This window comes from Bubalus bubalis, chromosome 20 (assembly GCF_019923935.1).
Source record: "Bubalus bubalis isolate 160015118507 breed Murrah chromosome 20, NDDB_SH_1, whole genome shotgun sequence".
NCBI classification, from domain to species: Eukaryota; Metazoa; Chordata; class Mammalia; order Artiodactyla; family Bovidae; genus Bubalus; species Bubalus bubalis.
In genome coordinates, this window is record NC_059176.1 from 5,963,927 (window position 1) to 5,986,905 (window position 22,979).

Consider the following 22,979-nt stretch of genomic DNA (forward strand, 5'->3'; position numbering starts at 1 on the left):
TCCCCTCGGTTCGGGGTGGGGGTGAGGGTCACCGCCTCCGTGGCCTCAGGATGCTCCTACAGTGACATGTTCTGCTCCTCTCTTCTGTGGTACTTACCACACTGCATTTCCAATGCATATCTGATTACACACATACATATGCATTTATGCATAAACACTCAATTAATTATGTTTGTGTGTTTAGGAAATCAGTGAATGAAAGTGACCTTAGGCAAGTCATTTCCCTGCTGGGGCTCAGTTTCTTCATCATTAAATGTGGGACTTAGACTCAACTGATCATGCATTTACTCAGCAAACAGCAAAGAGTGGCTGCTGGGAGGTCTATGCTCAGGGCCCAGCCACAGAGGGATAAGAACCCCTTTCCCTCCCAGTGTGGAGACAATTTACTTACCCCTAGCGTGCTCTTACCATTTTCCAGGTTCACAGACCGTGTGACCGGGAAGCATTTTGTCTACTAAGTGTACTGGTTGTCACCCTAGCTAGCTCTCAAAAGCATTTGTGGGGCTTTAAATGGACACACACAGCCCTGGAGATTCAGAAGAAAAAAAAAAAAATTGAGGAGTGGTGGTGGTGCATCTTTATTTTTTCCAAGACCCAGAGCTACTTTCCTCACTACCCTTTCCTAAACATCTATCTATATGGAGAAAGGGGCGGAAGGGTGAGGAAGGGAGTAGTGAATCTGTACTATCCTGCGACACCACACCCCACCTCTTTTCCACATATGGGCCAGAAAAAGAAAAGAAAGTGTTAGTCAATCAGTCCTGTCCAACTCTGTGCGTCCCCATGGACTCTGGCCCACACAGACTCCTCTGTCCCGGGGATTTCCCAGGCAAGAATATTGGAGTGGGTTTGCCATTTCCTTCTCCAGGGGTCTTCCTGACCCAGGGATCAAACCCAGGTCTCCTACACTATAGGCAGCTTCTTTACTGTCTGAGCCATCAGAGGGAAGCTCTTAAAAGGCAAATCGGGTTATGTTGTGTCCTGCTAATTCCCCCCCACGGCTTTCCCAGCTGCCTTAGAATCACGGATGATCTGGCCTCTTTGACCTCATCTCTCACACCTCTTCCTTGAATAGGCCACTTAGAGCCAACCCTAGGGCCTCTGCACTAGCAGTTCCCTTTACCTGGAGTGCCCTCCCCCTTATCTTTGTCCTCCGTCACTCAGACAGCAGTTTAGACCGCACCTCCTCAGAGGTCCTCCCTGACTACGGGATCTAAAGTAACTGATAATCACTTTCTGCGACAGCAGCTGGTCTTAATCCCCTGCACAGCACTTATTACAGCCTCACAGTTCTCCAGTTTGTGGATTTTCTTCTCGCCCCTCCTCCCCGCAGAGTGCAAAGACCCCCCAGCGGGCAGTGGCCGCCGGTCCCCTAGAGAATCCCCCAGTGGTCCAGAAGAAGCCTGGCTTAGAGGAGGCGCTGTACACGGTTGTCCAATGAATGGTTGGGTCTCTGTAAGCCGGGACAGCCGCTGCCGCGCGAGCGCGCGCGCCGGGCCGGGGCGCTCTCTGTCGAGGGCGCGGGTTTTATCTCCAAGCGGGTCCCGGGGGGAGGGATGCCCCCCTCCGCCCGCCTGGCAGCAGACTCGCCGTAAATGCACTTCAGGGACGCGAGGATAACGAGATGGATTCGCACAAGCTGGTGGGGGGAGACCCGGTTGCCAGGCGAGGCAGCCGGTGGGGAGAGTTTTTTATTTTTTTTTTTTGCCGTGGAATCGGCGCCCCCGCCCCGAGTTAAGACCCCAGTGAGAGACCTTCCCCTCCCCAGTGGTCTCCACGTCGCGAGTCACAGATTCCCTCCCGCATTCCGGGACGAGCGGTCGGGTTGGCGGGGGAACGGTGCGTGTTTCTCAAGCCCTCGCCCTCTCGGGGCAGGGAGGAGGGTACGGGACCTCGATCCGGGACGGCGGGTGAGGCCCCCTGGCCCTCCTGGGGCGCACACGCCGGCGCCGCAGCCCCCGGCTTGAGTGGAAAACGCTGCAACCTCGGCGCACTCCAGGCTGGGGACCACGGTGGAGACCGGGGTGGAGGAGGAGCCGGGGGTCGGGAAGCGGACAAAGAGCCGCTCTCCGCCGGGGAGAGAGACCCCCCCCCGGGCCTGAGTCCTATTGTCCGCCGTATCTCAGACTAAGCTGGACTCTGGTGCCCTCGGCAGAGAGAAGGGGAGCTGTCCTTCCGATCGTGGGTATTTGTTTATTCGGGGCGGGGGACGGCGGGCGGGGCGCGCGGGCCCAGGAAGGGGCTGGGCGCCCTTTTCCACGCGTCTCCTTTAAGGGAAGCCCTGCCCTACCTTTCCCACCGTCCCCCCCCCCGCCCCTCCCCGCCGCCGTACCTGCATTTTAAAAGCGCCCTGTAGCCCTGGGATTGGCGGAGGCCGCGTCCTCCGGCCGCAGAAACTTGAACCGCGGAGGAGGGGGGCGGTAGGCAGCCCGGAGGGTGGACTGTACCATCTCCCGCGGCGTCCCCCGAGTGCGCCCCGCCCCTCCCACACACCCCCGGGGAGGCCCAATCGGACGGGCGCGGGGGTGGGACCACGGCTCGAGCCCGCCTCTGGCTGGGCGCCGGGCGGGCGGGCGCACAGCGCGGGGGAGACGTGGGGACCCGCTGCGCCTCTGCCCGCCCGCCCGCTCACTCCCCCCGGAGGCGGGGCCCGGGCCTCGTGCGCCCCGCCCCTTGCCCGCCTGGAGTAGGCGGGGCGGCTGTGGCTCCGGAGCTGGGCCGGGGGCGGGCCTCCGCCTGCTTAGCCGGAGCCGGGAGAGATCCTGGCACCGCGGCAGCCGACGCAGCAGCGCTCCCAGCTCGCCGAGTCTCGAGACTCACCGATTCCCCCGGGCGGCCCGGGCGGCGGGCAGGCGCTGCGTGAGGGCGCGCGAGGCAGCGCGGGGCGGGCCGCACGCTCCCCCCGGCCGCCACCACCACCCCCACCCCACTCCGCCGCCCGCGCGCGGACCGGCCCAGCGCAGCCCCGGCACGGGGAGCGCCGGCCGGGCGAGGGCGCGGGCGATGCCGCGGTGACGGCCCCGCCATGGCGAAGCCCCCGGCGGCAGCGGCAGCGGCGGCGGCGGCGTCGGAGGAGCTGAGCCAGGTGCCGGACGAGGAGCTGCTGCGCTGGAGCAAGGAGGAGCTGGCGCGGAGACTGCGGCGCGCGGAGGGCGAGAAGGTGGGCCTCATGCTGGAGCACGGCGGCCTGATGCGCGACGTGAACCGGAGGCTGCAGCAGCACTTGCTGGAGATCCGCGGCCTCAAGGACGTGAACCAGCGGCTGCAGGACGACAACCAGGAGCTGCGCGAGCTGTGCTGCTTCCTCGACGACGACCGGCAGAAGGGGCGCAAGCTGGCGCGCGAATGGCAGCGCTTCGGGCGCCACGCGGCCGGCGCCGTGTGGCACGAGGTGGCCCGCTCGCAGCAGAAGCTGCGCGAGCTCGAGGCGCGCCAGGAGGCCCTGCTGCGCGAGAACCTGGAGCTCAAAGAACTGGTGCTGCTGCTGGACGAGGAGCGCGCGGCGCTGGCGGGGGGCGCGGGCGGCGCGGGCGTCGGCGGCGGCGGCGGCGGCGCCGGCTCCCGCAGTTCCATCGACAGCCAGGCCAGCTTGAGCGGGCCACTGCCCGGCGGCGCGGCGGGCGCGGGTACCCGGGACGTGGGCGACGGCAGCAGCACGTCGAGCGCGGGCAGCGGCGGCAGCCCCGACCATCACCACCACGTCCCGCCGCCGCTGCTGCCTCCCGGGCCGCCCAAGGTCCCGGACGGCAAGGCCGTCGCCACGCGCCGGTCCCTGGACGACCTTTCGGCGCCGCCGCCTCACCACCGAAGCATCCCCAACGGCCTGCACGGTAAGGACGGCGCCCGCCGGGCAGGGCGCGTCTCGGGAGCAGAGCCCTTTTCCCCGCGGGCGGCCGCCACTCCGGACCCCTCCTCCGGCCGGCGTCGGAGAGATCGCCATCCCGCCCGCGGTGGGGCTTTTTTTTTTTGGTGCTGAGTTTTCCGGTTAAGCGATGGAGGCGTGTCCCTGCTACGCTGAATCCGCAGCCTGTCCGGGACCCCCAGACTCCTCAAAAGTTTCTCCAATCTGGGACCGTAGGGCTGGCTGGAGGTGCCGCAGCTCTGCCTGGAAACCCTGGCCCGGGACCGGGAAGTTTTTAATGAGGAGGCGGGGGGTGGGGGGGGGGAGTGAAAGTGAAATTTTCCCTCTTCTTGGAACAACAGGCAGCCCTCAAGCAATGATCACCTGTGTGCCGGGGCGGAGCTGGCATTCCACCTGGGCTTCTCCGTGCTGTCTGTCCCAGGGAAGGGTCACAGGCCGCTGGGCCCAGAGTACTGAGGTCGGAGAACCTTCCTGGTTTGCTATTACTCCTGCCTTTCTCAGCGCTCCCCCGACTCCCCCTGGGAGGGGGGACCTTTCTCAACTGAGGCTCTTAAGATTTCCCAGAAGATTATAGGCTTGGACTGGATCCTGGCATTCTGTCTCCTCGGGCCTCAGTTTCCTTATCTGTAGAATGGAGCTGGTAAGCCCTACCTCCCGGATGTGAGGCAGAGATAAAAGCCTCTGAAGGGGTCTGTAAACTGCTGCTCACTTTCCTGGAAGTGCCAATGTTGGCAGCAGCGGCTGGGGTGTGGGTGGGAGGACCTTTGGCCTCGGGAAAGCCCAGCTACTGTATTCCAGCCCATGTGACTGCCGGGCCCCAAGCACTCTGTAGGAGTGGGGCAGCTGGTCGCCCTCCCCATCCCCAGCCCTCTGATCGGTGGCTGTCCCTCCTGCCTCGCTCCTCTCCCTCCTCCCTGTCTTTCCACATTTTTGGTGGCTTGGCTCCTGCTTCTGGTGGCTGTTCCTGCTGCCTGAACTATTTGCCTGAAGGTGGAGATTAAACAGCCCTTTCTGGTTCTCTTTGAAGGCTTTCCTAGTTCAGAGAAAATGTATCTAGGCCTTAAATGACTGTTCTTCCCCTGAGTGACAGCCTGGGAGCCGGGTGGGGACGGGACGCGCTCTCTTTGCTTTGGTGGCCAAGTGGCCTCTGCAGGTGCCTCGGGGTTGGGGGTGGGGTGGGAACTGGACCCCTGGGGAGGTGGGGCACTAGCCCTTGGCAGTTTTTATTTACCTTCCTAGCCTGTGGGTTGGGGCAGGGCTAGGTGTAGAGGCATATTTTGTTACTGATTAGCAATCTAAGGCTACAACTTGGGTTTCTCTCCAGTGACTCTGTATCCACCCCACCTCCCACCAGCAAGCTCCTTAAGGCCAGTGGGAGTAGCTCAGAGTTAGGTGATTTGCACCATTTGGGGAATGAGGAGTCTCAGTCTCAGCCTCTCTGGTCTTGTTTTCTGGGGCTGGGGTGGAGGGGTGGGGCTTGGGAGGGTCAGATTTCTGGGCCTCGGTTTCCCCAAGTGCGGTAGGAAGTGGAGGACTGCGGCAGTCTGTGGCTAGGAAGCGAAATGTTTCTGGTTTTCAGCTGCGTCATCAGTGACACTTGGCAAGGGTGTTTCTCTGCAGGGCACTAAAGTGTCAGGGCATATTGGCAGAGAAGTTCTGGCATATTTTGGACAAGGAGACATGGACCCTGTCTTCGTTTGCTGCTGCTGGCAGCAGAGCAGCTGTGGAGGACTGGATCCCACCTGAGGTTTCCCAGCCCACTGAAGGGCAGGGTGGGTTCGAGCTGTAGGTTTTCCTGTAGAACCCACGCTCCCCCAAGACCCGTGCACACAGGGAACAGGACTGCCACGATTCTGTGGTGACACGCTTTGGGTCGGGGTGAAATAAGCACTCAGCGTTATGATCACAAATTTCACTCATCAGTGGGATTGTTGTCAATTTAGTTTTGTCTCAAAGTTGAGTGTAGCCTTGACATGTTCTCCCAACAGTATGAGTGGGATGTCTGGAAACAAGGAAAGTCCCTTCTCTTCAAAGCCACTCTTCTGCCCTTGGACCTGTAGTTTTGGGTGGAGAGCAAGCTGGAGATGAGGCAGATAACAGGCCCCAGTCTGGGTGGTGGAAAGTGGAATCAGATAACAGACTGGTGCCTCATCCTTTGCCCTCTCAGCTTATCCTCACAGGAACCCTGCGAGGCAGTATTATCCCCATTTTACAGTCAAGCAAGTAGAGGCTCAGAGATGTTCTGAGCAATTCCTGGGAAGGCAACTGAGACTGCAATGTCAGCTGTCAGTTGCCTGGGTGGTGCTGCGGGGGTCCTGTACTGCTCAGGCCCCGGGCTTGGCTCTCATCTCTGGCCTGTGGTCATTTTGGCTGATAATATTCATCAGCACACACTGCTGACTCCCCGTTCTCGATTCCGGCTCACGTTTGCCCTGCTTCTCCTGTCCCAGCAAATGTCACTTCCTTATCGGTGACCCCTGAGCAGATGGTTGATAACCTCCGTGCCCGGAGGGCTCAGACAATCTCCTGTTTGAATCTCTTCCCTCTTCCCTCTGGCCAGGGACTTTCGTGAGCCTCTCTCTGCTCCTCTTCTGTAGAGGGGGTCCTCCTCTATCCCTGCAGGCAGCGGGCCTCAACCGTTGTCAGGACCTTGTCATGCATGTTTCTCCCAGGGATCCTCATGAGAAAGAGAGGGACCCGTTGGGGGTTTGCCAAATAGACATCGGCCCTTCTCTTTGAAACTCTGTTTGCTGTTTAGACAGATAGCTCTCCCAAGCTGGTGTCTGGTTGCACCTCCTGGGGCGCAGTGGCCCTGTAGTCCTGTCCCGAAGCTGCAGGGTACCTGCAGCCCTGCTGGGCGCCCTCGGGGCCCTAAGAGGCTGTGGTGGGTGGCGGCCCATCTGTATTCCAGGTCCTCCCAGGCTGGGCCTGTGCCTGACCGGCCTGTGAATAGGAATTCAAATAGGCCTTAGTCTTTTTTTTCCTTTTTCTTTTTTGACAGAGGTCTGGGCTGAGCTGATTAAAGTCTGGACTGGGATGCTCTTTGCTCTAATTTAGTGGTGGGTGGGTGGGGGGGGCAGACTGGGACAGGCAAACCCCAAACATCAGAAAATCAGGTTTGCATTTTGAACTAATGCAGTTTTCAAACAAAAGTTATTTTTAACAGTTCTCCCGTTCCCCTCCCTGTCCCGCGTGTCCCACCTTCTTTCTTCCTCCCGCTGCCCACCGTGTGCCCATTCACCTCCATCCCAGCCCTCCCATCACGTCACATGGCCCACTCCCCCTTCCGCTAACCCCAGAACGAGGGCCTCCAGCAGCCCTTTGTACAGGCCCCGTTTATACCTTTAAAAGTTTGCATAAAGAGTTTGAGCTTCTCAAAATAAGATGTGTTTGTTCTCCTGCTTGTGTTTTTTTTGTTGTTGTTGGTTTAAAGGGAGGATAGAGTGAGGGTGGTCTGGGTCTTTAAAAAAAGAAGGAGCCTCTGGCCTTGAATAGGTCTTTTATGAGGGGAATCCCAGCTCAGCAGCCCCGGGGCAGGATGCTAATGTGCAGCTTTTCCTAAACCCAGCCAGGCCTGGGGGCAGAGGTCAGTGAAGACAAGGAGGCGGGGTTGAATAAGCCTTTTCCCCTCCCTCCCCATCCTGACCCCACCACCCATCACTGGCCTTGGGGTACCGTGCCCCCAGGGCCAGGAGCTCGCTGGCTGGTAACCCAGGGCAGGTGCCCTGTGCTTCACAGTTTATACCTACCGCAGAGCATCCCAGTCCCAACTCCATTGTGTTCAGAGCTCCCAAGTTGGTCCCATATTGCAGATGGAGAAACTGAAGTCTGGAGAGGTGTGGTGACTAGCTCCCAGTCCTGTGGGCTGGCTGGGGCAGAGAGGGGTGGCTGGATCAGTCCAGCCTACCGCCCCTCTGGGCCAGGACAGTCTGAGGACCACCCCCCACCTCTTCGGGAGGCCCCACCAGCAGTGGAAGTCTACTCGGAGCTTAATCCTGGCAGGGCCCCTGTGACCTGTAGATGGACCCAGGCAGGGTGGGGCCCATGTAGCTAAGGTGTGGCTCCCCTTCTCAGGCCAGACCCAGAGCCTCAGTCTTGCTGTCCTGTTTTCCTTGTCTGAAGTTCCTGGCCCCAGAGATCTGTGGATGGGAAAGTGCCAGCTTCCATGCACCGGGTCACTCCTCACTTCTGTTTTCATTCCCTGGCTTCCCTGCCAGACAGCTTCCCTCTGGGTCGCAGCCCCACCAGGCCCCTCACTCAGGGCCTGGCCTCTGAGTTCCTAGGACACAGACTTGGTTTTGTGTTGATCCTGGAGTGGGGCGATTAAACCCTCCACTGCTCATGGTCTGTGTTTTGCACCCGTGGGGGATTTCCTACGCTCTGCTTGTCCTCCTCATTGGCACAAAGCATTGGGGGCCTGGACCCTGCTCGAGTTCTGGGACCTCTGTTTTCTCATCCGCAAAGTGGGAAGCCTTGACCTGCCTCTGGTTGAGGAAGGAGGAGCGTAGGGTTGTGTCTAAGGTGAGCAGCGTGTAAGAGGAGGCAGCTTACTGCACATGGAAGCCTCGATTTCCTCATCCGTGTCCCGAGAACTGAGCCTCAAAGGATGGGCTCAGGGACTCCCCTCTGTCACCTGGACTCCTGCAGACTTGCCTCCTTGGGGTGGGGCTGCGGGATCCCCATCACATGCTTGTGAAGGGGTCCTTGTGCCTGCCCCCTGTCACAGCCACAGGAGACCTTGTCTGGTTGAATGGAAGGGGGTGGCATTCCAGCAGCAGAAGCAGGTCTGCAGGTGGGTCTGGACCAGGGGTGCTGAGAGCCCAGGACCTGCAAGGTGCTTTCCCAACCTGCGGGGAGGCAGGGGGCCTGGAAGCCTCTTGGGAACAGCAAGAGCCAGCGTGTTGAGCCAGGAGATGAAGGGCTTTGGAGTTGGTGAACTGCCACTAGATGGGCCGTCAGCCCAGGGGGGTTAGTGCTGTGTGCAGACCCCCAAAGTTCCAGCAATTCGGACTTCAGCTCCCGCAAAGAAGCGTGGTCCAGGCGGGCCTGGTGGCCTCTGGAGGTGGGGAGCTCCCCATCAGGGGAGGCATGCAAACCCAGGGCATTCCTGAACCCACTGCAGTGAAGCGCTCAGACAGCTGGGCAGCTGGTTGTGCGAGTCCAGAACAGAGCAGAGAATAGTCTGGAGGCGGGTGGGTGGGGCAGGTTGTTGAGAGAATTCGCCCTTCAAGCAGGAAGGAAAACAAGAGCAGACGTTTGAGCGGTTACTCAGTCTGAGAGTGCCACGCGTGGTGATTCATGTAGCTGGGCTTGGGGAGTGGCAGCTTGGGAGTGTCCATCTGGAGTCTGTCGTGGTGTGGGCTGGGTTGGGGGCCTCCGGGGTCACAGGAAAGAACCTTCTCTGCAGGGCCTCAGACCAGGCGTGTCTGCCCCAAAGCCCCGCCTGCCTCCCTGTGACTCCTGATGTCTGGGGTCAGGGGCTCCACCCTGAGCTACTGGGGTGCTCAGGCAGAGCGGCACCTGTGGGTGACACACCCTCTCTCTCTGCAGCCTCATTGTGCCTGTCCATGGAATACTTACACCCACGGTGGCTCTGCCCACGCCTACAACCTGGGTGCCGGGGAGGGGGTTGAGGGGGGTGGTCCCTGCAGGGAGTGCCCTGGGATTTCAGAGCTGGGAAGAAGGCAGCACTTATCTCCCTGGAGCGAGGTAATGACAGGACCCCACTGGCTTCCCTGAAGCCTGGCAATAGAGGAACAAGTTGGTCTGCGAAACAGACCTGACGCTCTTTTGATCGTGAACAGGCAGGAATGGGCCCCCACACCCTCAGCTTCCAGGCACCGAAGCTGGTCACTGTCATCTGTCCCCTCTTGCTGTTCTCTGCTGCCGCAGGCAGGCAGGCACGGGCAGGAGGGTGGAGGGCAGGTCTGGAGCTGGGTCAGTTCCCTAGTGATGGATGCCTGCCTCTTCTTGAGCAACTCACTGTTGGTCTCCACTGTCCAGGGAGCAGGGCAGAAAGATCAGGAGTTGTATTGATTCGTCGGTAAATGTTCTTTGGATCACCCTGTGTATGGTGTTTAAGCAGAGGTGTGGAGCGTCATTTAACCAGAGCAGAGGCCAGGGGCCCTGGGGAGTAGGTGAGGGTCTGTTTCCCTTTCCTCCTTCCTGCTTCCCCATTGGCCAGAGGCCCTGGTCATTTGTTATTTCCTGAATTCGAACGTGGGCTTTCCACTCCTCTGTTGCAATGCGGGGTTGCGTCTTAGAATCAGCGTGTGTGTTTACTGCAGGGTCTTCCCCACCCTCACTCTGGAAAATCGGGCATCTGTGACTGATGGTATCTTAGAGAGGAGGAAATGCCATGCCTGGGAAAGCCGGAAACTTGGGAGCAAACTGCTCGGAGCCCTAAAGGCTCTCAGAGGAGACTGGGAAGGGAAGGGGACCCGCCCCAGGCTTGGCCACACCGGTGCCGAGACGCACCGGGGCGGGGGTGGGGTGGGGTGGTAGGGGTCCCCGTTTCTGCTGAGGAAGGGGCTCAGGGCAGAGAGGCAAGTCACATCAGGTCACTTGGGGGTGGGGAGGGGGCCGTCCACGTGAAGCTGCAGCCTGTATCCCGGCCACCGCTGTGTTACTTTATCATGCTCCCTTTGCTGCTCTCACAAGTGCCCTGGTTTGGCTCTCAGCCTCTTCAGGGGTGCCCGGAGCTGAGTGGAGGGGGGTGGCTGGGGCTGGGAGCTGAGACGGAGCAGGTCCATGCAAGCAGAGGAGAGCAGGGGAGAGGCCAGGCGTGGAGGGAGGAACAGCTGGAGCACTGGCACATCTGGCTCGGCGGGGCAGCGCTGACTGCGCGTGCTGGGGCAGGTGGCTCTGTGGCGCTGCTCTCACCGCGTCCCCCGCTGCAGTCCCTGGGCTGGGCTCTTCCAGCTGTGAGCGGTTCCAGCTGTGACCTTCTCTCTGAGAGTTTTTCTGCAGTCAGCTGTCCCGGGCGCACTCAGAGACTGCCACTTTCCATAGTCCGTCTGCTCCCTTCCCCTTGAACTCCGCTGAACACACACACGGGGGCCCCAATGCTGATACAGTCCCCACATCTGGGGCGGCTTCAGGGGCATGGGTGTGCCCCCTCCCACCCCCCGGGTCAGGGCTCTTTGTGTGGATTGAACAACGCAGAGCCAACGGCCGCAGCCCCCTCGTGAACTGACCTCACGCAAGCCCCGTCTTCTCTCTGGGCCCTCGTTTTGCCCCTCTGTAAAATGGGATGCTTGGGTGGGCCACGCCCAGGGTGCCAGAGACCCTCACATCCTCTGGCCCCTTGACTCAGCGTTCCTAGAACTGGCAGAGCCACAAGGAATGGGCCACCTGCCCTGTCCATCCTGCCTCTGGCCGTCACCTTTGTGGTTAGGTCTCTTGAAGGGGCAGGTCTGGGTGGTGGCAGGGCTGTGGCTGCCGAGATGACAGGCGGGCTCCTCTCTGTCCAACACTGAGGCCAAAGCCAGTGGCTGGCCAGCCTGTCCTCGTGAGGAGCCATTGTAAGGGCCCTGGTGGAATTACCTGCCCCTGCCATCTGATCGCCTTCTGCAGGCCTGGGTGCTGCTAGAGGAGAGCGCTGGGCTCTGGTCCCCTGGTGTGGGTTGCCCGGGACAAGACCAGCTGTTCTGGACGTACGCCATTTGCTGTCCTGTCTGTCCCCAAGTCCATAACCTTCCCCAGGGCAGGGTCCAGTCTTCCTGGCATGTGGTAAGTGCGCAGTAAATGGTGGGATGAGAAATGAGCAACCCAGAGGCGTTGGATGAGTTCTCCCTCTGGTTTTAAACCCAACGGTGGTCCATCCACTTTGGCCACCTGCCTTTCTTTCTTTTTTTTTTTTTCCGTTTGTGCCATTTGGCGTCAAATGGCCTTCAACTACTTAAAAAAAAAAACCACATCACCTCCCCAACCTCCAGGGTGGTGACTTGTGCTTCCCACTGCCCCTCCCCCCCGCCCCCTGACTATTGCCTTTTAACAGCTCCTTAGAAGTACATCTTTGCTTTTATCAGTGGTTCTCAACCTTGGCTGCATATTAGACGTCACCTTTGGGAACTTGAAGAAATGTCAGTGCCTGGACCAGTTCTCGGAGATGGGCCCAATGGGTCGGGGGTGTTGGAGATGCTCCCTGGGGGCTCCTCCCCAGTGGGAAGCTCTGGGAGACAAGCTGTGGGGTCCACGGGCCGCCTGAGCTGGAGGTGGCCTGTCTGCAGGTCAGCTGGCGGCAAGGACACCTCCCCACACTGGGGCATCACAGAGCCCAGCCTGCGGGCCTGGAGGCTGGTGTCAGCTCACGTTAGCCGTGAGCGTGAGACAGGCCCGTTTGGATGGTCGCTTGCCCGTATTTGCCGCCTGGATGCCCAGGGAGCTGGCTATGGTCTGCCTGGAGGACAGTGGAAGGCTGGGTCTGAAGCTGGCCTGACGTTTGCTGAGCACCCGCCCCAGCCCTGGTCACGGCTCGGCCTGGTGGTCCCCCCAACCCCCCTGCCCCCTGCCGCCCCCCGGAGCCAGAGCAGGCTGCCAGGCATCAGGCTGAGAGGCACTGACTGCCTTTGTCAGCCCCGTGGAGCAGGCGGTGGGTGGTGGTGGGGTGGAGGCTGGGCCGCCCCAGAGGGGCTGGGGGCCTGCTTAGGGCTGCGGTCAAGGGGACAGAGGTGGGCAGGGCTGACAGCACCCAGACGGCAGGAGGGCCGACCCATTTCCAGAAATAGCCCACGCACTGTCAGGGAACCGTCTCTTTGTCTTCCCCGATCTGTCTTTCTGTCGGCTCTGGGCTGTAAGGCAAGAAGCAGGCGCGCTCTTGTCTTGGAATCAGAGGCTCCGGGAGCCGCCCCCCCCCCCCCACCGCCCCCCACAAGGGTCCGATTGTGCGGCGCCCCTGAATGGGCCCGCCCCGCCCCGAGCGCACCGACTCCTGTCCTAATGAGCCCGCTCTGGGAGTGGCCCTTTGTGGCGGGTTCCGGCCACACTGCCTGTGCCAGGGGCTCCCAGAAGGCTCGATTCACATCTCCTGGAGCTCCGGGGGTGGACAATGGGAGCTCCCGCCCTGCCCTTTCGCCTTTTCCTCTGTGTTTTCTGTATTTTGGGGGAATGCGCACACACACTCCACTTCTATACGGGACAGAAAATCAAACCACAGGTTTCTCGCCCTCTCTGCAGCTTCCAGCCTTGGTGGGGGGACGGCCGGGTTCCCAGCCCCTCCTGTGGGACCTCCCTCCGCCACTGTCCCCCTCCTCTTGTTTCTGGGTCTCTCCTGGCTCCTTTCCCCTGCAAACAGGCTCATGTTTCCTGGTCCAAAACAATAAACAAGATCTTCCCCCTTCTGATCCCTGCCCCGCTCCCATCTTCCACTGCTCACTTCTCCCGGGAGCATCGAGGCCCAGCCCACCTTCCCACCCACCGCTTCTTGGCCCCTGGCAGCCCTGGGCCCCAGGACAGGCAGCTCCCGCTTGGCCCATTGGCTTCTCCTCATCCTGACCTCCCAGTGGTGTTTGATGCCCACCATGGGCTCGTCTGCTAGAACAAGGCTGTGGGCCGCTCAACCCCGACCTCCCTGGCTGCAGCGTTTGGGTGTCCAGCTGCCTCCTGCCTTTGCCGGGCATCCTCCCTCCAGGAATGAGCCCCTGGTCTTTCTCTACTTCTCTCTCCTGGCCTGGATGTCCAGCTGTCTAGTGTCCTGCTCAGCATCCGGCTGATGGTGCCCTCTGAGTCGGGGCTCCTGTGTCTCACTGACACCCCTGTGCCCTCCAGCTGATGGGTGGCGACCCTGCCCCAGGGTTTACTGGCTCTGGTCCTGAGCTGCCCACTAGCCACTGGAGGCTGTTTCAATCCGAGTTAATTCAGATTAAGTAACAAGAGCGGTTTGGTTTCTGAGCTGCACTCAGGCTTCTTGCAAGCGCTTTGCAGCTTGTTGTCAATGCAGGAAAGGAAGCTCTCTGTTGTTCCAGAGAGTTCTGTGGGCAGTGCCAGTCTGGAAAACGCCTGGCTGGGCCTTCCGCTTGGTCTTGTGCACAGAAGGAAGCAGGTGTCAGGGACTCTGCCCCTCCCTGCCAGGCTCCACGCACCTCCCCAAGGTTCGCCTGCCTCGCAGGTGCACAGCAGGCCCTGAGGGCTTCTGTTGGCAGGAACCCCCTCTCCTGCCTCCTGCCCCCATGGGAATCCCGCTCTTCCCTCGAGGCCTAGGTCTGCCCTTCGAGGTGGCCGGTCACCAGCTGAGTGAGCAGCAGTCCGCATCCTCTCGTCCACTGGTGTCCGCAGGAGCCTCTTGCTGGGTGCCCTGCAGCCATGGATCTCCTGCTGGTGGCCTTGTGTATGGGTCCACAGATCTGTGTAGGAAGCCCAAACCAAAGAGGCCACAGGCAGGGCTCCCGGAGGCTGCGGAGGTCACCCCCTCAGAGCCCAGCCCCTGCTCCCAGCCTCAAAATGAGACCAGGAAGCCTGCAGGATCAGAAAACAGAGAAACGGCTTTTGAAATGGCGGGGTGAGGTGAGGGGAGGGGTGCAAGGGAGGGGACCCAGGGCCTCCGCTCTGTCTCCTCCCCGCCGTCCATGCCGGCAGCATCCTGGCTAGTTGCCAGCCCCCAGCAGGGTCCCCCTGCCGCCCTCTGTGGCTGTGACGGGCAGTGGGCAGGCACACCGTTTCAGGGTTAAATGAGCTGCCGGAGTCCAGCCGTGGGTTGTTATGCCAGCTGGTCTCCCTGGCAGATGAAGCCATTATGCACCACACCTGGGGTCCAGCCCTGGGCTCTGCCTCGCTGATTGCTGCCCCTCTATGAGCCCACTGTTGGGTTTTGGCGGGGAGGGCAGAGGGACCAATGAGATCACAGCTGGATGGTGCCCCCGTGCCTCCTCCCCCTCCCCCCTTGAGGGCCCGCTGGGGCACTGGGTTGGCCTCTGGAAGACGAGCTAATATTCCGGCCTTCCCCACCTTGGGGGCCAGAAGGGTCCAAGGAGAGCCCCTTCCTAAGTCATCTTCCTCTGGAAATGCAGCTGATGGTGGTGGAGCCCTTGGTGGGCGGGATCCTTGGCGTCAGCTCCCTGGGGGTCCACTGACCCCTTCTTCTGCCGCTGCTGCCCCTCTCCCTGATCTGGGGCCGTGGGTTTCCTGGGAGCCCTGCCCCACGCCAGCCTGCAGCCCCCCAGTCGTGGGAACCCCTCCTGCTGACCGGGGGCCACTCTCGAGTGTGGTCAGGAGGTCCGGTGGATGCTTCCTGCCCTCCCTCCGAGGTCCCGGCCCTGGAGGGTGGTCCTCACCCTCGAGGTGATCCCTGACCTTGGAGGGTGGTCCCCAGTGCAGTTTAATTTCATCTCACGCCTCTCCCTGCAGGGTCCTTAATCCCTGTCGTCCCCCCAAGTTGAGACCTGGTTCCCGTGAGCACCGGCCTGGCTGTGGGCAACGTGATCCGCTCCCCAGTGTGTGTGGCTGGGTCCTTGTGGGCAGTGCGGGATGAAAAGACCCCTTGTTTCTGGTGCAATTCAAACTCTCTCAAACTGGGCAGGAGAGTGGCCAGCGGGCCGATGGGCGGGGGTGGGGTGGGGGTGGTGTGGGGAGGCCAGCCTGCCCTCTTGCTCTCCAAAACGGTGCTGCAGGTGGGGTCCCTGGAGCTTTCTGGCCTGGGGCTTTAATTTGGGGGTCATGATAGGAGGGAGACAGCCAGGCCCCCTCAGCGTCCTCTGGGCCCTTGGCAGGCCCTGTTGCTTCAGGGTCAGCTGTGCCCCGCCCTGTGCTGACCTTCGGTGGACACGCGTGCAGTGGTCTCCTTAACCCGGGCATGACAGGCTTTGGGGAAACTTGGGTCCCCAACATGACTGCTCTTGTGCTGTTTCTAAGAGGTGGGGTCTATGGCCCAGGAAAGACCCAGAACTACGTTGGGAGAGACAGTGAAATCCCTCCCTGAAGGTTTTAAAACAATTTTTAAAAAAATGTATATATATGTGTATATAAAGTGAAAGTGAAAGTGAAGTCGCTCAGTTGTGTCCGACTCTTCGCGACCCCATGGACTGTAACCTATGAGGCTCCTCGTCCATGGGATTTTCCAGGCAAGAGTGCTGGAGTGGATTGCCATTTCCTTCTCCAGGGGATCTTCCCGACCCAGGAATCGAACCCGGGTCTCCCGCAGTGCAGGCAGATGCTTTACCGTCTGAGCCACCAGAGAAGATAATTTTTGTTTAGTTTCTTTTTTAAAGTTTTTATTGACATATAGTTGATTTGCATTGTGGTTTTAGTTTCAGGTATATAGCAAACTGATTCAGTTGTACATATGTATATAAACATATATTCTTTTTTTATATTTTCTTCCATTGTAGGTTATTGCAAGATATTGAGTGCAGTTCCCTGTGCTATATAGTAGGTCTTTGTTGGTAATATATTTTATATGTAATAGTGTATATATTTTAATTCCAAGCTCCTAATTTATCCTCATCATCTTTGCCTTTGGTAACCATAACTTTGTATTTGTCTGTGAGTCTATTTCTGTTTTGTAAATGAGTTTGTGTCTTTAAGATTGCACATATAAGAGATATAATATGAAAATTTTCTTTGGCTTATTTCTTGATACAATCATCTCTGGTTCTTGCCATGTTGCTGCCATTGGTGTTATTTCCTTCTTTTTATGGCTGAGTAATATTCCATTGTATATATATCAGTATTTCCCTTCATGGGATCTTCCCAACCCAGGGCTTGAACCCAGGTCTCCCGCATTGCAGGTGGATTCTTTACCAGCTGAGCTGTAAGGGAAGCCCAATATATGTTGTATTACACCTTTATCCATTCCCCTATCGATGGACATTAGGTTGCTTCTCCGTGAAGCCTTTGAAAAATAAGAATGAATGAGCTTAACGCACGCCTAGCCAAGAGGCTCCATGCAGGACGCAGGGAGTGAAATCAAATGGCCTCTCCCTTTGCTGAGCGGGCGTCCTGGACACCTCCCATCTTGGATTGAGCCTGTGGTCTAGCAGGTTTGGAGGTCAAGTTCTGGTTCACCCCCACTCCACCATCTTCAGAAAGTCACGCCTCTGCTCCTCTCTCTTTTTTAAAGAGTAATTTTATTTGTTTGTGTATTTATTTTTGGCTGTGCTGGGTTTTCGCTGCTGCACTGACGTTCTTGGGTTGCAGACAGCGGGGCCGCCCTCTAGTTGCGGTGCGTGGACTTCTCATTGCGGGGCCTCTCGTTGCAGAGCACAGGCTGTGGGGTGCGTGGACGTCAGTAGCTGCGGCTCTCGAGCTCTGGAGCACAGACTCAGGAGCTGGGGCGCACAGCCTTAGGTGCTCTGTGGCGTGTGGGGTCCTCCCAGCCCAGGGATCGAGTCCGTGGCTCCTGCCTTGGCAGGTGGATTCTCTACCACTGAGCCCCCCGGACGCCCCTGGTCCTCTCTTGCAGTTAAGGATTCAGGCTTCGGTAGTTGTTTCCAGGCACGTCTCTGCTTCCTGACTTTCTCTCTGTGTGTCTCTTCCCTTCTGCCTTGTTTTCCTGGGGCCTCAGTTTACCAGCTGGGAAATGAGGCAGCTGGACCAGGTCCATGGGGGCTCAGAGACCAGAGAGGAACCTGGGGCAGGTTCTGGACGCGGGGTTCCTTCCGGGCCTCAGTGTTGCCCTGGTGGGCGTTCCCAGCCTGGCGCCTTCTCCCCTGCTGAACCAGTGCCACTGGGGCTTTTTTTCCTCTGTGACATTGTTGTCTGTGGGGCTTCCAGGATCCACGGTGGCTCAGTTTCTAAACTCAGGCCTTTGCCTTCCTAGTGCCTGCCCAGGTGGGGGCTGCCCTGACCGAGAGTCAGAAAGCAGCGCCCGGGAGGGTTGGCTGCCTGCCCTCCCCCACCCCCTACCCCCCGTACGAAGGCTTAGCTTTCCAAGCTGGCCCCCCGCCCCCCCGAAACCAGAGGTGCACGGGCCAGCTCCCCGAGGCTGTGGGCACGGCGGCCATCACTAGCGGGAACAGAATGAACGTGGGAAAGTCTCCTAATTTCCTTCTTTTGAATTGCAACCTCCCTCTTCCTGTAGACCGGGCCTCTGGTGACTTTTGAATCGGTCTGTGGGCTGCCGTTCTCTGGCTGAAAATACCTGCATTAGTGCCTCCTTCGCCTTAATGAAAACGGCAGGCTTAGGGCATCAGGGGAGGCCTGGGGCGAGAAGGCGGCTCTGAGTCTGGACTGATGGGCCAGTGCCCAGCCTGTGACTTTGGCTCTGAAAGGTGCTAATGTGCTCGTGTGCTGGCTGGGGTTTTCAGCCTTCTGGGGAGGCTTTGTGGGTTCGAGGGAGCCCTGTGCCTAGCTGAGAGGCCTTGTCTCCCCGCGTCGTCCCCACTGGCCCCTCCGTGGCCTGCTGATGGGTGCCTAGAAGAAGTGGGAAGGACACTCGCAAAGGGGAGAATGGGGTCTTGGAGGCCTCGGGGGTGTGTGTGCGGGGCTGCAGGTAAGGGGTGGCCGAGGGCAGACGAAAGGGACCGGGCTTGCCGTGTTCCTCACAGGGACGGGGAGGGTGGCATGGCTTTGTCATTGGCGTGGCAGACGTTTCTAGGGCTGCCCGTGGTGCGGGCCTCAGGGCGGGAGTGACCACCTGCTCCAGTGTCCTATTTCTGCACCTGGCAATGAGGCTGCGGGAGGAGGGGTTGGCCCAGTGCAGGCTGGGGTGGTGGGGACGGGCAGGGAGGGCCCCGGGGGCACCTGCGCTGTTGTGACTGCCCCGGGCAGCGCGGTGCACCCGGCGCCCAGCCCTCAGACCTGTGTCTGTCCTTGGCTGGTCCTCTTAGGTGGGGGGAGCCCCTCAGGCAGGGGAGCGGTGAGCTCCCACTCCCCCTCCCTCCCATCCCCTCCCCCACCATCCCTTCCCCCTCCCCCGGGCGGCTCTGCTTTATCACTGGTGATGCAGACCCTGGGGTTAGGGATCTGAAAGGGCCATGCTGCAGAGAGTGGGAATAAATCCACCTACACCCCTCATTGGTTTTTTTTTTTTTTCTTTCTTTCTAATAAATTAGAAAACCAATATCCACAACCTCCCTCAGAGGTCTTAAGTAAGACTCAGTTCTGACCACTCTTATCAGGTACTGAGGCTGTTTTTGGTTCGTAGAGGATGATGGGGAGGGGGTGGTCCTGGAAGGGAGAGTGACCCCGGGCAGTGACGGGGGGTGGGTGTGTCCGGGCTGAGTCTGCGCTGGACTCTGGGCCGCCCCCAGAGCAGGCGGCTGCCTTGGATAATGTGCCCTCACGTCCTGACCGCTGTCCTTAGAGTTTATCCTTTTAATACCCCGAGGGGCATGAAGTGTCTGGTGGTCCCAGGAGGGGAGTTTGTGGGGAGGAAGGAGGTCCTGGTGGGTGGCTGCCCTGCTGGGGGAAAAGGGGAGCCGGCCTGGCCCCACAGGAGCCTGCGGGGCCCCAGGTCAGAAAGGCAGGGGCCCTCGCGAGCTCTGCAGGTGTGCCTGTGGCCGCAGGGCTTAGCTGTGACTTGCCAGCCCCGAGGCTGCCTGGGGTGACTTGGGGTCTTGGATCGGCAGCAGCAGGGGTGGGAGAAGAGGCAGTCGGGGGTCCTGGGGTTCGGGGGCGGGGGGTGCCTCGCTGACACGTCACCGTTCCTCTTCATGTCCAGAGAGGCTCAGACAAGGAGGTGCTTGTGGGCAAAAGAGTGATGAGCTGGCATCTGGAAATGACGCCTCAGTACAGAGCGTGCTTCCTAAACATGCGTGCATGTATCATGAAGGGCCTTCAGGAGGAGTCCCCGGGTTGCTGTGGCCCGGATTGGGGCCTGGATATGGGGAGGAGAGCTGGCCCGGCCCCACGGCACAGAGCGGGGAACGCAGGCCTCGGGCCCATAGGATTTCACAGGTTCCCCCCAGTCCGTCCCTGAGCCCAAGTCCTTGCCTCTGTCCTGGAGGGAGGGTGGGGGTGTTGGTGGTCTTCTCCGCTCCGCGCCATGCTGTCTCCAGCAGAGTGCCACCAGCGATGCGGGGTGGCAGTGGTGGATGGGACCCGGGCCCCAGTACTGCTGACCCCTGCGTCCCTCCCCGCAGGCTGCTGGTCCCCGCCCAGGAGACAGATGGAGTTTGATGTCTGAGTTTGCACCTGTGTGTGTGTGGGAGGGGGACAGTTTTCTCTGGGAGCCCTGGAGGAGGCTCAGGGAAGGTCCCCCGTTAAAAAACAGAGACATCACTTTGCCGACCAAGGTCCAACTGTGGTGCGGAGAAGACTCTTGAGAGCCCCTTGGACTGCAAGGAGATCCAACCTGTCAATCCTAAAGGAAATCAACCCTGAATATCCATTGGAAGGACTGATGCTGAAGCTGAAGCTCCAGTACTTTGGCAGCTGATGCAAAGAGCTGACTCATTGGAAAAGACCCTGTTGCTGGGAAAGATTAAAGGTAGGAAGAGAAGGGGACGACAGAGGATGAGATGGTTGGATAGTAGCATCATCCAGTCAACGGACGTGAGTTTGAGTAAACTGTAGCAGATAGTGAAGGACAGGCTTGCTTCAGTCCACGACAGAGTAACTGAACAACAACAGAGAGGCCCCAGTGACATGTTGGGTGGTCATTACCAATGACATGTTGACCCAGCAGTGACATGTTGGGTCATCATTACCATGGTCTGAGCACCACCCAAGGCAGGCAGGGGCCACGGGGAAAGAAAGTCCTGCCCAGAGTGGGACAGTCATTGCTGCAGAGAGGATGGGGGAGGCCCCCGGGTAGCCGGCCTGGCCCTTGTCCCTGTGTCCTGAGCTCGACCACCGCCCAGCCTCTGACCTGAGGTCCGAGGGAGGAGGGGCCTTTGGCCTCTCACGCTTGCCACTGCGGGGCTTGGTCAGGGCCAGCTTGCTGGGTGGGTTTCATCTGGAGCTGCGATTCAGTTTCCTGGCGGGCACTGGGTGCCACCTGACAGGGTCCAGATGGAGGATCCTGAGCTCTGGTCGTGGGTCCACCCGTGTGAACCCAGGCAGGTCACACAAACTCGAATGCCTCACTTTTCCATGTCTGTTTGATGGAGTGACCTTGTCCTATTCATCTTAGGGCTGTTGAGAATGGATCAAGATGTGTGCGTAGTAAGAGCAAGAGCAGCCTGGTAGGAACAGTAGTGGGTGTTCCGTGCTATCTGTGTATCCACGTGTTGAACCTTCAGAAGGCACAGGCACTTCAGTTTTCCTGTGTGGACGGGAAGAGGAAGCGGAGACCCGGAGAGGCTGAGCAGCCCAGATCCAGGGGAGAGAGGGGAAGAACGGGGCCTGGCTCCGGGGCCCGCATCTCACACTGGGACCCTGCACTGCTTCTCTGCGCACACGACGCAGTGCACAATCAACGCATCTTCTTCTTCTGAAATAACTGCCTTGAGAATTCCCCAGCGGTCCAGTGGTTAGGCCTGGATGCCCTGGTTGGGGAACCAACATCCCACAAGCCACGTGGCATGGCCAGAAATAAATACATAAATGACAATGCCTGTTTATTATAGAAAATTTGGAAAAATAATCACCGTGGGCTCAGCACCCAGATGGTGTCTGTGAACCAGAGTGATGTGGCCTGAAAGTCATGGGTGCATTTTCCCACTTTCCCTGGGGGCACTGGCCATGGGAATGGGTGAGTTAAGGAGATAATCAGCAACATCCAGTTTGAGTGTGATGTTTCTCCCCTCTGCGGGCAGTGGGGCAGTTGATGGACTTGAAACATACATGTCACTGGAACACTTATCCTGGAATTTCTTGGCTCCAAAGCCCCGCAGGGTTTACTTTTCTGCAGCATGTCCTACATTACCGAGTCTTCCCAGGGCGTCACTGCTCACTCCCCTTGGTCCCCCCCACCCCCCATCTGGGATGCACAGCCCCCTGTTGCAAGCCTGAGCTCAGCCTTCCTAATTTATCCTGAGATCCCCTGAAAAGAGTTGGGCGGGGGTGGTGGTGAGGAGCCCTGGACATCATTCCCCACAAATGTGTCCAGCTGGGGCTGGGGACACCCCTCCAGCTGCTGTGCCTCACCTGGTCCTTTCATGCCACAGACGCCACCCCCTGGCTTATCCTGGTGGGGATACAGAGTATTGCTCACACCTGAATCATCCTTTGCTTATTGTGTGCCCGTCAGGGAAGACTTGGAAGGTACTGAGAGAGTCAATGTTTGAAATTTGAAAATCGCCTATAATCCTGCCCTCTGGAGAGAACAGGTATTAACATTTTGTTCCTTTCCTAAAGGAAGAAATAGATGCTGGCTCGAAAGGGAGGTTTGTGCACACCTTTTGTTGACTTAAAAAAGCAGCAAGATGTTGAATACAGTTCACTGTGCTACACAGTAGGTCCATGTTGTTTATTTTATGTATAGTAGTATATATCTGTTAATTCCAAATTTATCCCTCCTCCCCAACTTCCTCTTTGGTAACCATAAGTTTGTTTTGTATGTGAGTCTGCAGGTAATGCCATTGGCAGCAGCATGGATGGACTTAGGATCATACTAAGTGAAATAAGCCAGACAGAGAAAGACAAATAACATATATCCCTTATATGTGAAATCTAAAAAAAAAAAAAAAAATCCATTCAAAAGAACTTACGTAAAAAACAGAAAGAGACTCACATACAGAAGACAAACTCTGTTAACTTTTTATTTTGAAATAATTGTAGACTCACCAGAAGTTGCATTTGTGCTGCAGAGGGCTCCCTCATGCCCTTCCGTACCCCCACCCCCTCACAGGGGCATCTTCGTGAGAATGAGCATTATTGAAACCATAGCAACGATGATGAGGCCACACAGTGATCGGACCTCAGACCCTCCCTCTGACCGGCCGTCTTTCCAGTGTTCTCATTCCTATGTGCGTGGAGAGTTTTATGAGCTCTTGCCACATGGATAGAGTTGTTAGACACAGTTTTTTTTTTAAAAAGTGTTGCTGTTTAGCACCGTTTGCAGATTTACAGGGCCACTGAGAAGACAGCAGAGCCACCCGTGAGTGCTGGGCCGCGTTCTCCTGCTGCCTGCTGGCCCTAATGGTACTGGTACGTTTGTTATGGTTCCTGAGCCGACACTGATTGTGTGTGTTAACTAGAGTCTGCACTTCCAGATCTTAGCTTTCTAATTCTGTTCAGGATGCTAGCTAAGACATGCTTTTTTTTTTTTTAATATTTGTCTATTTGACCACGCTGGTCT

At 58.6% G+C, this 22,979-nt stretch overlaps 1 protein-coding gene across 7 annotated transcripts in view; it reads left to right on the forward strand.

Moving 5' to 3' along the window:
* Nucleotides 1-2,713: 2,713 nt before the first annotated feature.
* Nucleotides 2,714-22,979, forward strand: part of CCDC85C (coiled-coil domain containing 85C) — a 78,115-nt gene continuing 57,849 nt past the window's right edge. Inside the window, exons 1-2 of one of the 7 annotated variants that reach the window (XM_044932872.2) lie at nt 2,714-3,830; nt 4,204-7,245. In XM_044932872.2, the coding sequence (XP_044788807.2) occupies nt 3,026-3,830; nt 4,204-4,436 (1,038 nt within the window). In that variant the 5' untranslated portion in view covers nt 2,714-3,025 and the 3' untranslated portion in view covers nt 4,437-7,245. Of the gene's footprint in view, nt 3,831-4,203; nt 7,246-22,979 lie in introns of those variants that run through there. The other 6 variants (XM_044932869.2, XM_044932871.2, XM_044932870.2 and 3 more) reach the window with 6 other exon arrangements.